Source organism: Mustelus asterias, chromosome 10 (assembly GCF_964213995.1).
Source record: "Mustelus asterias chromosome 10, sMusAst1.hap1.1, whole genome shotgun sequence".
Classification (NCBI taxonomy): Eukaryota; Metazoa; Chordata; class Chondrichthyes; order Carcharhiniformes; family Triakidae; genus Mustelus; species Mustelus asterias.
In genome coordinates, this window is record NC_135810.1 from 16,012,333 (window position 1) to 16,026,551 (window position 14,219).

At 47.6% G+C, this 14,219-nt stretch overlaps 1 protein-coding gene across 1 annotated transcript in view; it reads right to left on the reverse strand.

Annotated features, from left to right (window-relative positions):
* Positions 1–13,967, reverse strand: part of obi1 (ORC ubiquitin ligase 1) — a 28,642-nt gene extending 14,675 nt beyond the window's left edge. Inside the window, exons 1-4 of the mRNA XM_078222743.1 lie at positions 13,830–13,967; positions 11,711–11,846; positions 7,130–7,221; positions 3,872–4,123 (exon numbers count right to left, since the gene is read on the reverse strand). Of these exons, the coding sequence (XP_078078869.1) occupies positions 3,872–4,123; positions 7,130–7,221; positions 11,711–11,846; positions 13,830–13,913 (564 nt within the window). The 5' untranslated portion in view covers positions 13,914–13,967. The remainder of the gene's footprint in view (positions 1–3,871; positions 4,124–7,129; positions 7,222–11,710; positions 11,847–13,829) is intronic.
* Between the last annotated feature and the right edge of the window lie 252 nt (positions 13,968–14,219).

The following is a 14,219-nucleotide window of genomic DNA, read 5'->3' on the forward strand; positions in this document are numbered from 1 at the left end:
TGCCTCCTTCACCACTCTGTCCCCCTGTGATTCCACTTTCAAGGAGCTATGAACATGTACCCCTAGATCTCTTTGTTCTGTAACTCTCCCCAATGCCCTACCATTAACTGAGTAAGTCCTGCCCTGGTTCAATCTACCAAAATGCATCACCTCGCATTTGTCTAAATTAAACTCCATCTGCCATTCGTCAGCCCACTGGCCCAATTGATCAAGGTCCCGTTGCAATTGGAGATAACTTTCTTCACTGTCCACTATGCCACCAATCTTAGTATCATCTGCAAACTTACTAACCATGTCTCCTATATTCTCATCCAAATCATTAATATAAATGACAAATAACAGTGGACCCAGCACTGATCCCTGAGGCACACCGCTGGTCACAGGCCTCCGGTTTGAAAAACAACTCTCTACAACCACCCGACAGAAGCCAATTTTGTATCCATGTAGATACCTCACCTTGGATCCTGTGAGATTTAACCTTATGCAACAACCTACCATGCGGTACCTTGTCAAAGACCTTGCTAAAGTCCATGTAGACAACATCAACTGCACTGCCCTCATCTACCTTCTTGGTTACCCCTTCAAAAAACTCAATCAAATTTGCGAGACATGATTTTCCACTCACAAAGCCATGCTGACTGTCCCTAATCAGTCCTTGCATCTCGAAATGCCTGTTGATCCTGTCTCTCAAAATACCTTCCAACAATTTTCCCACCACAGATGTGAGGCTCACTGGCCTGTAGTTCCTAGGCTTTTCCTTGCAGCCCTTTTTAAACAAAGAGGTTGGATAAATTCGGATTGTTTTCGCTGGAAGCAACCTGATAGAAATCTACAAAATTATGAGAGGCATAGATAGGGTAGATAGTCAGAGGCTTTTTCGCTGAGGTGGGGGGGCGGGAGCAGCGGTCGGCCACAAGAGGGAACAGGTTAAAGGTGAGGTAGTGGGTTTAAGGGAGACATACGGAGAGTTTTTCACATAGAGGGTGGTGGGTGGCCGGAACATGTTGCCAGTGGAGGTGGTGGATACAGACACATTAGCAACATTCAAGGCGAATCTTGAATCTTGACACAGGAGGCGAACAGAGGGATAAATATCTGCGTATCGGAGCAGGCTTGGTGGGCCGAAGGGCCTGATCCTGTGCTGTATTGTTCTTTGTACATTGACAGATTTTTTTGAATTTTGAATCAGGTGGTAAAGCGAACTTGACTAAAACAATTGTGGCAGGTTCAGCGCCCAGGCAATTTCAACATTGGCATTTTAATGCATCAATATTTGGCACAGTGACATTTTTCAGAAATAACCTCAAACAAAAAAACAAACGTCTCACACACAGACACCTACACAAATCTGGAAGGAAAATAGGAGGAAGTCAGAAACCAATAATGATCCAACCCACACAGCTGGGTGAATTAATTGAATTTTGCAACAAATCAAATTGAACTCGAAATTCAAAAACAGAAGTTTAAGTGTCACAAGTAGGCTGACATCAGCACCTCAAGGAAGTTACTGTGAAAATCCCATAGTCGCCACAAAGCGGTGCCAGTTCGGGTACACTGAGGGAGAATTTAGCATGGCCAATGCACCTAACCAGCACATCTTTCAGCCTGTGGGAGGAAACCGGAACACTCGGAGGAAACCCACACAGACATGGGGAGAACGTGCAGACAGTGACCCAAGCCAGGAATCGAACCTGGGTCCCTGGCGCTGTGTGGCAGCAGTGCTAACCACTGTGCCACCCTTAAATGCACAAACTCAAGGAGTCACCGTTTGAGAGAGGTTAACACTCGTGATCCAGTAACATACTCCAAGTTTGCCAATTAAAGTTGATGGGAGTATTCAGTTTGTGTCAACAGAACCAGATGACAAAAAAAGACAGCAGAGCCTGCACATTTGCTGAGGAAGCTCTAATGCTTACTCCATTACAGAAGCTTGCTGGATTGTGCACCAGCAGATCAGACATTGAGAAATGCTATTAATCCTGGCTTTCCTGGAAGCTGAACCTTGGCACCAAGGATTTTCTACATCTTAAAACTATGCTGCTATAAAGGGAAAGACTAAGAGGGGTCAAGACTATTCACATTAGAAGAAGAAATGACAGAGGGAAGATTTTAAATTCATGAAGAGAAATCGATATAGAGTGGATGCGGAAAATCTCTGCAAACCAAAAGACAATCAGGGGAAATAATGAGCTATGGCAATTGCGATCTAAATACAATTTAAGCAACCTCTTCACTCATGGGAGTTACAATGTTATGAGACACAGTGCCACCTGGCGCATTCAAACTTGAATCAATTGAAATGTTGAATGAGCAAATTAATTTCCACAAATTCTCTGGGGATACAAACTAGGTGCTGAGGTAGAGCTAGGAAAAGAAGGAGATAAGAAGGGGTCTGTGCAGGTGCTAGGCAAGGAAATAACCAATACAGTGAATTAGACTGAATGGATTGCTCATTCAGGGAGCCAGCAGGGGGCACGATGGGCTGAATAGCCTCCTCCTCATGTTCCATAAGAAAATTGGTTGAATTTGCCACTAGTAATAACGGTGAAGCTGTCATGGCTCCTCTTAAAATTTACAGATACTTCCGGAATCTGAACCTGCACATGTAAACGTGGAAATCCAGGGGTGGATGTCAGTAATTCTACACTTCTCCAGAGGGTGTGCTGTTTGCAATTCCCACCCACCCCCACACACTACAATCAATCAATGGGAAATTCAAACTGGCTCGAGCTTTCACTTTTACACTTAATCTCGCTGCAAAACCCCCTCAAAACATGGTATCGTCGCAAGTGTAATTGGATTTTTAGAAAAAAGACTAATTTATATTTGTTGAATAAAAACATTCTTATATTTGCAAAATCTGACAAAGGTTGATATTTCATTTTAATCCTACATTTTATGCCCTCAGCATTGATATTGCCATCTGTAAAAATATTGGAGTAATTTAACCTTCCTGGATTGCTGTCGGTGAGAACTGTTTTTTCCCCATTCATTCACGGAATGATGGTGTCGCTGTGTGGACCAGCATTTATTGCCCATCTCTATTTGCCCTCCAGTGTACTCCAGAGGGCATTTTCGGAACCAACCAGATTGTCATGGACATGGATTCACATGTAGGCCAGACCAGGTAAGGGTGACAGGTTTCCTTCCCTAAAAAGGACATTAGTGAACCAGATGGGTTTTTGCAATAAATAGCAATGGTTTCACGGTCATCATCAGACTTTTAATTCCAGACCTTTTTTTATTGAATTCAAATTTCACCACCTGCCATGGTGGGATTCGAACCTGGATCCCCAGACTGTTACCCTGGGTCTCTGGATTGCTAAATTGTGGGAATGTGGAACACTCCCAAAGGGAATTTTAAAAAAAAGGAAATAGCATAGACGCCTTCAAGGGGAACTAGATAAACAAATGAGGAAGAAAAAGAGGTATAAAGGAAAAATGATGGGAAGAGGCATGAATGGAGAACAAATGCTAACATGGATTGCTTCGGCTAAATGCCCTGTCTTTTCTATCTAATTATTGTGGCCTTGATGCGTATGAATTAGCAGTAACTACAATGCAAAATTAATTTCATTGGTTATAAAGCACTTTGGGATGTGCTGAAGTTGTAAAAGGGGCAATATAAATTCACGCCCTTTCCTTCCTACTAAACAAACTCTAATGGACGTTGTTGGGTAGAAAGTCACCTTGGCTGGTGTCACATCCAACTATTCAGTTTCCTTGTAGTCAATGGAATTAAATATAAAACCCTGCGAATGGCAGACAGTCAATTCAATGCCACCTGTTTAATTCCACCATTCGACATAAATCTCTAAGCTGCCTTTCTCTCCTGCACTTGGTTCAGGAAGAACATGTCGTAAATACCTACTTCTTTAAGTTTATCCAAATCAGCTTTAGTTTTCTCGTAGATCTCAGTCGCTGCTTTTAATTTGGTCCTCCATTCCTGTTGGCTGCTGAAGTCGGGTCTGCTGTCCTGTTCAGTTGGGCTCTGCTTCTGGTCATCAGCTTCGTTTGAAGGTGACACCGGCATTGGATCAAAGACAGTTTTCAGCTGCGATTCCAAGCTCAGGTTTTTGCCACGGAGATCTTCGATTTCTTTCTGCAAGGATTCAATTTCCTCCTAAACACGAAAGGCATATTTTTAGCACACAGAAATAATTATCAGGAAAGTCTTCAGGACAGGACTTCCACTTCCAGACACCTCAGGGGCTGAACGTGGTTGAGGAAAGGGCCAAGGAACTTGATGGTTCTAACAGAGCCAAAGATTGTTCAGACTACACTGTCCTTCAAGGCTGCCAGATATTATCCTTTCCTCCCAAATTTCAGAAGACCTCAGCTACCATTCCTCCCATATTCTGACTAATCTTGGTTGAGCCATCTCCTACTCTTACATTTCTGGAAGCCAGTACTATTCCTCAATGCAACACCTACCACCCGCCCCTCCCCCAACCCCAACCCCCCCCCCCCCCCCCCCACCACCACCACCCCGCCCCCCCTTTCCCCACCACCACCCCCCCCTTCCCCACCACCACCATCCCCCCCCTTCCCCACCACCGCCACCACTCTTTCTCCCCACCACACCCCCTCCCTCCACCACACCCCCTCCCCGTCCACCACACACCCCCCCCTCCACCACACACCCCCCCCTCCACCACACGCACACCCTCCCCTCCACCACACGCACACCCCCCCTCCACCACACGCACACCCCCCCCCTCCACCACACGCACACCCCCCCCCCTCCACCACACGCACACCCCCCCCCCTCCACCACACGCACACCCCCCCCCTCCACCACACGCACACCCCCCCCCTCCACCACACGCACACCCCCCCCCTCCACCACACGCACCCCCCCCCCCTCCACCACACGCACACCCCCCCCTCCACCACACGCACACCCCCCCCCTCCACCACACGCACACCCCCCCCTCCACCACACGCACACACCCCCCCCTCCACCACACGCACACCCCCCCCTCCACCACACGCACACTCCCCCCTCCACCACACGCACACTCCCCCCCATCACCACACGCACACTCCCCCCCCCCTCCACCACACGCACACTCCCCCCCTCCACCACACGCACACTCCCCCCCTCCACCACACGCACACTCCCCCCCTCCACCACACGCACACTCCCCCCCTCCACCACACGCACACTCCCCCCCTCCACCACACGCACACTCCCCCCCTCCACCACACGCACACTCCCCCCCTCCACCACACGCACACTCCCCCCCTCCACCACACGCACACTCCCCCCCTCCACCACACGCACACTCCCCCCCTCCACCACACGCACACCCCCCCCTCCACCACACGCACACTCCCCCCCTCCACCACACGCACACCCCCCCCTCCACCACACGCACACTCCCCCCCTCCACCACACGCACACTCCCCCCCCTCCACCACACGCACACTCCCCCCCTCCACCACACGCACACTCCCCCCCTCCACCACACGCACACTCCCCCCCTCCACCACACGCACACCCCCCCCTCCACCACACGCACACTCCCCCCCTCCACCACACGCACACTCCCCCCTCCACCACACGCACACTCCCCCCCTCCACCACACGCACACTCCCCCCCTCCACCACACGCACACTCCCCCCCTCCACCACACGCACACTCCCCCCCTCCACCACACGCACACCCCCCCCTCCACCACACGCACACTCCCCCCCTCCACCACACGCACACTCCCCCCCCCCTCCACCACACGCACACTCCCCCCCTCCACCACACGCACACTCCCCCCCTCCACCACACGCACACTCCCCCCCTCCACCACACGCACACTCCCCCCCTCCACCACACGCACACTCCCCCCCTCCACCACACGCACACTCCCCCCCTCCACCACACGCACACTCCCCCCCTCCACCACACGCACACTCCCCCCCTCCACCACACGCACACTCCCCCCCTCCACCACACGCACACTCCCCCCCTCCACCACACGCACACTCCCCCCCTCCACCACACGCACACTCCCCCCTCTCCACCACACGCACACTCCCCCCCTCCACCACACGCACACTCCCCCCCTCCACCACACGCACACTCCCCCCCTCCACCACACGCACACTCCCCCCCTCCACCACACGCACACTCCCCCCCTCCACCACACGCACACTCCCCCCCTCCACCACACGCACACTCCCCCCCCTCCACCACACGCACACTCCCCCCCACCACACGCACACCCCCCTCCACCACACGCACACCCCCCTCCACCACACGCACACCCCCCTCCACCACACGCACACCCCACTCCACCACACGCACACCCCCCTCCACCACACGCACACCCCCCTCCACCACACGCACACCCCCCTCCACCACACGCACACCCCACTCCACCACACGCACACCCCCCTCACCACACGCACACCCCACTCCACCACACACACCCGCCCCCTCACCCCACCCCTTCATCCGCATAGGATATAAAGGTGTATAATACATGTCGCAGACAAATCCAAGTAATGGAGAATTCTTGATTGCTTGCAATATTTTGCCAAAGTTTGATTTTTCAAGAGGTAGTGCATTTTAAGTCATTACAAGCCTTTGTCCAAAGATGTGCAGGTTAGGTTGATTAGTCATGCTCAAATGCCCCTTGGAGATTAACAGGATAATTATGTGGGGTTACAGGTTAAAGACTGGGTGTGATTGTTGTTGGTGCAGGCTCGATAGGCCAAATAGCCCCTCTTTAGGGCGGCACGGTAACACAGTGGTTAGCACTGCTGCCTCACAGCGCCAGGGACCTGGGTTCGATTCCCGGCTTGGGTCACTGTCCATGTGGAGTTTGCAGATTCTCCTCGTGTCTGTGTGGGCTTTCTCCGGGTGCTCCGGTTTCCTCCCACAGCCCAAAGATGTTAAGGTTAGGTTGACTGGCCATGCTCAATTGCTCCTGTGTGTCAGGGGGCCAGTAGGGTAAATATGTGAGGTTACGGGAATAGGGGCTGGGTGGGATTGTGGTCGGTGCAGACTCGATGGGCCGAATGGCCTCCTTCTGCACTGTAGGTTTCTATGATTCCACTACTATTTCTGTTCCTCCCCTACTCAAGACCATACGGAAGAATATTTTTTCAATAATAAAGATGTGCTACCTCATATTCTTTATGTAACAGCTCCAGCCTCGTTTTCCGAAGGTGTCGCTTGACTGATGGACTGTCACAGTTCTCTGCTCCATCTGTTCCACCTGAATGGAAACGATCTCAAATTAGTAATGAATTTGAATTAGAGTTTGGAATCTTCCTTTTTCTGCATATACCCAAAGAAACTTAGGAACTTCAAATTCTGTTTTAATGACCTGAATGGGCAGCACAGTGGTCAGCACTGCTGCCTCACAGCGCCCAGCACTGCTGCCTCACAGCGCCAGGGACCCAGGTTCAATTCCAGCCTCGGGTCACTGTCTGTGTGGAGTTTGCATGTTCTCCCCGTGTCTGCGTGGGTTTCCTCCGGGTGCTCCGGTTTCCTCCAACGCTTCAAAGATGTGCAGGTTAGGTTGATTGACCATGCTAAATTGACCCAAGTGTCATGGGGATTAGCAGGGTAAATATGTGGGGTTATGGGAATAGAGACTGGGTGGGACTGTGGTCAGTGCAGACTCGATGGGCTGAATGGCTTCCTTCTGCACTGTAGGGATTCTATGACTCTATGGACCTGCCTCCACGAAGTTTGTGTTTAGGGAGATCGGTTTGTATTTGCCGCTACATTTACCTCATCTGTAACGGTAGGTCCAACATCATACCCACAAAATGAAATTTGCTGGCAAGACAATAGCATTTCAGAAACTTGACTGCAGCAGCTAAATAAAGCTGCAAACTTTGCACTGCAGATGTTCAGTGGCAATTACTGTGTCAAGGAGGCCAGAGTGCAGCATTTATGTCTTGGTGTGATAGGTGTGTCAGGATGGCACAGCGGTTAGCACTGCTGCCTCACAGCGCCAATGACCGGGATCAAATCCGGCCTTGGGTGACTGTGTGAGTTTGCACGTTCTCCCCGTGGGTTTCCCGGGCGCTCTGCTTTCTTCCCAAATTCAAAGAGGAGCAGGTTAGGTGGATTGGCCAGGCTAAATTGCCCCTTAGTATCCCAAGATGTGTAGGTTAGGGGGTTAGCAGGATAAATGCGTAGGGTTAGGGAAATGGGGTGGTCCTGGGTAAGATGCTCTGTCGGAGAGTCGGCGCAGATTTGATGGACCGAATGGCCTTCTGTACTGTAGGGATTCTATGAAACCATTATATGAACAATAAACTGGTTTGTATTAAATGTTAGCCTTTGCTTTTCCTGCTTGATTGTACATCCAGATTTGGTTATTTGAAATTTTGATTAGCAAGCAAAAAAATGAATCAATGTCATTGTTGGGCAGGTGATCCCAAATTCATATTCACATTCTGTATGCATATGTATTTTAACCATTTGTGCGTTTGTTGGCAAGCCAAAAAGCCAAGTGTTCTTTTGATAGTCATACGTGCTTAACATCCTTGGTGCTTATTGATCATAGAATGATTGTGACATGGGTGAAAACACCAGATTTCAGAGAAACACCAGCAACATTGTATGGAGATGGGTAATGTTACCATGGTGAAGCTGCCCATTCGGAATAACTGCTCCAGGCCAGTAAAAGAAAGCAAGTTTAACCAATAAGCAAGCAGCTCCAGCAGGTTAGGTTGTTGGAAAAGGAAAACAGGTTTCTGCCACTTTCTAGAGGGAGGGCGAGTACAGGTCTGGTGCATCGTATGACTGAGAATATTGATTCAAGTCAATCACTGAAAGTCAGAGTTCTACTTGCAATTTTTGGTTGAAGTCCCAGATACCACACCAAGGGATGTCTGATAGAGCCATGCCAGGATTCCAAACAGGAGAAAGATTGTAAAAGGTTTTGCACCAAATGTTTGAAGTTTATTTATTGTCACAAGTAGGCTTACATTAACACTGCAATAAAGTTACTGTGAAAATCCCCTAGTTGTCACATTCCGGCCGACGCCTGTTCAGGTACACTGAAGGAGAGTTTAGCATGGCCAATGCACTTAACCAGCACTTCTTTCAGACTGTGGGAGGAAACCGAGGCAGCCGGAGGCAACCCACGCAGACACGGGGAGAGCGTGCAGACTCCGCACAGTGACCCAAGCTGAGAATCAAACTTGGGTCCCTCGCTCTGTGAGGTAGCAGTGCTAACCACAGTGCCACCCTATGTTTGTTCAGTAAATACGCTTGTAAAGTGCATTATCTTTATTCTGTGCGAGGCCTATTCCACTAAAATTAGTGGATGTGTTTAAAACTCCACCCCTGAGGTACACCTGTGGCTAGTCAGCTATTTCTATTAGACAACATTGGTTTATCCAAATGTAGGCTTGTCTCAATTAATCCTGGTATTTCAAATTTTTTTCAGCTATAAAGTGACAGGTTTAAGAATCAAGGACAACGCTGAAGAAAGTGGTGTTTTGTGATGCGGGAACTAAATTCAACTATGTGCAAGTAAAGAAGAATACACAAACCAAAAGCTATTCCCTCTTTTGCAGAGTCATAATGTTGCATATACCTAAACTCTAGAAAGCATAAAAATCATAGAATAATAGAAACACGACAGTGCAGGAGGAGGCTATTCAGCCCATCGAGTCTGCACCGACAACAATCCCACCCCAGGCTCCATCCCCACAAACCCCCGCTCATCCCTCTAACCTACACATCCCGAGATATTATGGGCAATTTAGCACGGCCAATCAACCTAACCCGCACATCTTTGGACATTGGGAGGAAACAGAGCACCCGGAGGAAACCCACACAAACACTGGGAGAATGTGCAAACTCCACAGAGTGACCCAAGCTGGGAATCGAACCAGGTCCCTGGAGCTGTGAGGCAGCAGTGCTAACCACTGTGCCACCATGCCGGCCCTATTGCACCAACTACTATATTAAAAATACTATTGCACCAACAATATTCGTCAGCCTTAGCTTGTGGGATTCTCACATACACATCAGGTGCACGCAGCAACCACACCTTTTCAGGTAAAGTTCACCAGTGGTAACCTCTCAACTGCACTGAATCCAGAAAGCAAATTTCAATCAAAAAATATATCAGAAAGTTAGGAAACAGGTATAAATGGATAATGTTTTATGTAACTTCATACCTGTTGCATCACAAAGGTAGTACTGTTGATGCAAATAGAATATTCACTAAACTGCATGATTAGTTAACTTACATAAACAAAACTCCAGGTAAACTCACAAGAAGTCAACAAATATTGCAGTAGAACACCACTCCATGTTACGCACTGAATAAAAGCAAATTACTGTGGATGCTGTAATCTGAAACCAAAAGAGAAAATGCTGGAAAATCTCAGCAGGTCACCATCTGTAAGGAGAGAAAAGGATCATCTGGACTCGAAACGTCAGCTCTTTTCTCTTCTTACAGATGCTGCCAGACCTACAAAGATTTTCAAGCAGTTTCTCTTTTGACTCCATGTTACTCCCTTGGTAACTAGATGCCACCAGGTAAAGTCAACACCCACCAATTCTATCAATACTAGGGCAATGTCATGCAGAAATGTCACCAGGATCTCAATCATGTTGTCGTCAAACACGGCACCTCGCAGCTACGTGTACCGTCTGGAAACTTGTGATGGCTTTAAAAATTCCTTTTAATAAATAAACAACCTTAACAAGATTATTTAATTAAAAATGCATGAAAAAGTTTACTACTCTGTAAACACTCTGCTAATTTTTAGTCTGAAACTTTTACCACTTAGCGCACGTATTTGCCACGCTAACTCCTTCCACTTGACCTTTCAATGCTGTGGCTCCCTCTTGGATTGAGGCCAGAAGGGCTTTTAAGCCAAGGCAGCCTAAAGGCTCTCTGTGATGTTTAGCACACCTACGAGCTCACAGACAGCGAGAGAACGAGTAGGTAGGATCTCTTTTTAGGCGGCCCTGTCTGAGATTTGTCGAATTCTTTTTCCTCAAACAAATATATGAATACCAGCCTAGATAGCAAGTCACACAAAACACACTATACGAGAGAAGGTAGCTCATTTGAACACAACAGCACCGTGGGCGTATGTATACCACATGGACTGCAATGGTTCAAGAAGGCAGCTCATCACCTTCTCAAAGGCAATGAGAGATGGGCAATAAATGAATGCTTAGCCAACGATGCCCACATCCCTTGAACAAATTTTTAAAGATTGGCCGCCTTGATCTTCACAGTACAGCATTAGACTCAATATGCTTCAAATGCCGAATGCCAAAACTATCAGTTAATTTGTAAGCGATGCAACATAAGTGTATTAGTGTCTGGATGTGACGTGACACTTATTAAATCACTGCATTAATGATGAAATTGGTCTATGTGCTTAGATCCCTAAAGTTCCTTCTGCACATGTGCTATCTTGATACATTTCTACGTACATCCAAATTTAAACACAAGGATGTTAAGATGCATCCTCACAAAGAAACAATGGGTGGGATTTTCTGGCCATGCTCGCCACAAGGCAGGAAATTCCCGCCCGAAGTCAACAGACCTTTGCATGGTCCGTTAAATTTTCTGTTCCGCCCGCTACGATTCCCGTGGCGGTCGGGACGGGAAAATTCCACCCAATGTTTCTTCTCTTTTAAAACATAAACTAAATTAAGCCTTTTATAACTGAACTAGAAAAAAAGCATTCAGGTTATCCTAAAAGGAGCCTTACCCAATACTTCTTTGAAAGGATTTTCAGATGTGATCGGAATTCTACAGGTTGGGCACTGGGTGCTGTTTTTCAGCCAGGACTGCAGGCACATGAAGCAGAAGACATGGTTGTTTGAACAGATAACTGGTTGACGTACCTAAAACATTTGTAAAATTGGTATTATTTGAGGTGAACACACTCGCACAACTGACTCTTTAAAACAAGTCTAAATCACATATTTTTAACTGTAGCAATAGTGTCATGATGCATTAGAGACATGACTCTGAATACGCAACTATATTACAAATCAACATTTTGCAACATGTATTACAGTGGATCACTTAATTTTAGTCATCGCCACATCTAAACAGAATCGCTATGGCGCAGGCCACCATTTGGCTCTCCAAGCCAGCATTATGATTTAATGCCATTCCCCTGCACATTGTTTCTATTCAAATAATCACCTAATGCCCTCTTGCATGTCTCAATTGAACCTGCCTCCACCACACTTCCTGGCAGTGTATTCCAGACCCGGACCACTCACTGCGTGAAAAAGCTTTTTCCTCACATCACATTTGCTTCTTTTGCAAATCATTTTAAATCGTTGCCCTCTCGTTCTTATAAACCTTTTAAAGTTTATTAACATCACAAGCAGGCTTACATTCACACTGCAATGAAGTTACTGTGAAAGTCCCCAATCGCCATTCTCCGGCACCTGTTCGGGTACACTAAGGAGCAATCCAGCACGGCCAATCCCACTTAACCCACACATCTTTGGACTGTGGGAGGAAACCGGAGCACCCGGAGGAAACCCACACAGACACATGGAGAATGTGCAGACTCCGCATAAGCCAGGAATCAAACCTGGGTCCCTGGCGCTGTGCGGCAGCAGTGCTAACCATTGTGCCACTGGTGTTTTATATGTCTAGTCACAATTAGAAAAATTAAGATTGATTTCATGAAAAAAATGCCTTGCCTTTTGCTGCAGTCTTGGTTTCAAGTCCCACTCCAGAGACTTGTGCATATAATCTAAGACAGTGCTTTAGTACATCACAGAGAAAGCCTTGCTTTGTTGGGAGGTGCCAGCCTTCAGATGGAATATGAAGTCAAGGAAGGCCCTACTAGTCCTCTTGAGGTGAAAATCTATTCAAAGAGCAGAGATGTTTTCCTGGCCCCGGCTAATATTTATCCTTCGGCCAACAGCTGACCATTTCCTTCATTGTTGTTTGTGGTAGCAAACTGGCTTCAGAAATACTGTAGCACTGGCTGTAAAAATGCTTTGAGATATGAAGTTTTGCACACAAGTATAAATAAAAATCTGTTTTAATTTTTGCACTCAAGCTTGCTAAAACATTTTTAAAAATCATTTGCAAGGCTTTTTTGTTTGATGTGCTCAATGTTTACAATAATTACCAACAATAGGGCACAATATATACTGAAACTAACAGACGGATATTTATAACTGCTCGTTCAACAATGTTTGGAGGCCAGACCAGGCATTGTATGGCATTAAGTATCAACTCGAATAAAAGTATACACAAAACTGAGGAAAAGGCTTTGGAAAAACTGCACAGTATAAAACTTCCTGACAGCACTCGCTGACCTGAACGGAGCTTGGGCTGCCATTAAACAACTCTGCATTTTGAATGTTCAGCAAAATGCGGAAGTGAGAGTCTAACCCCGAGAAAGAGAGAGAGTGTTCCACGAGTTTCTCTTCCTTTCCCAACTACGAGCAGCACACAACGTCTGCGCGGCTACGTTGGTACAAAAGCAATGAATTGGCTCTTAAAAGAAACAAAAAGCCAGGTCTCTAGTTCCACCATTATTCATTCCAAAATTGTATTTAAATGAGGGGAGAGATTTTCAAAGGCGGGGGGGGGATGCAATGCATAGAGAAGTTGCAAAGATAAAGGGGGGAATGCAAAGTTGGAAAGATAAAGAGGGGAAAATGTAAAGTTAGAAAGATAAAGAGGGGAAAAAATGCAAAGTTGGAAAGATAAAGAGGGGGGGAAAATGCAACGTTGGAAAGGTAAAGAGAGAGAAAATATGCATCTTCCCGGCTGGTTTGGGTGCAAAGAGCACTTCCCCTCTCCAAGCATGCTGTTTGCACTGTGCAGCCCTCCCTGTTCCAGTACAGTACCTTGCCCAGGCAGATCTGACATGAAATGGGCAGGGTGAGACTGAGTGTAACATTCTGAACGTTCTGCAGCGCCGGCTTCTGCATTGTCTCTGGAACGCCGGCCTGGAGCACGCGGCCCGGCACCACTGGGGAATCCCCTGCAGCGCGCATGCGCGCCCGAACCTGAACCTGACCCCGCCTCCACACCCCAGCAATTTGCTACAGTAACAGTAGCAACCACCCAGGCGTGCTTAAATGCACCTCTGCGCTGAGCTATATACTGTATCACTCCCTCTTTGTTTATGGGGTGCATAGCCTTATCTTGTCAGCTTGGATCTTGTTTGTCTCCCTTGTTTATAAAATGTATTGGTGGTTTGATTTGATTTATTATTGTCACGTGTTAACATACAG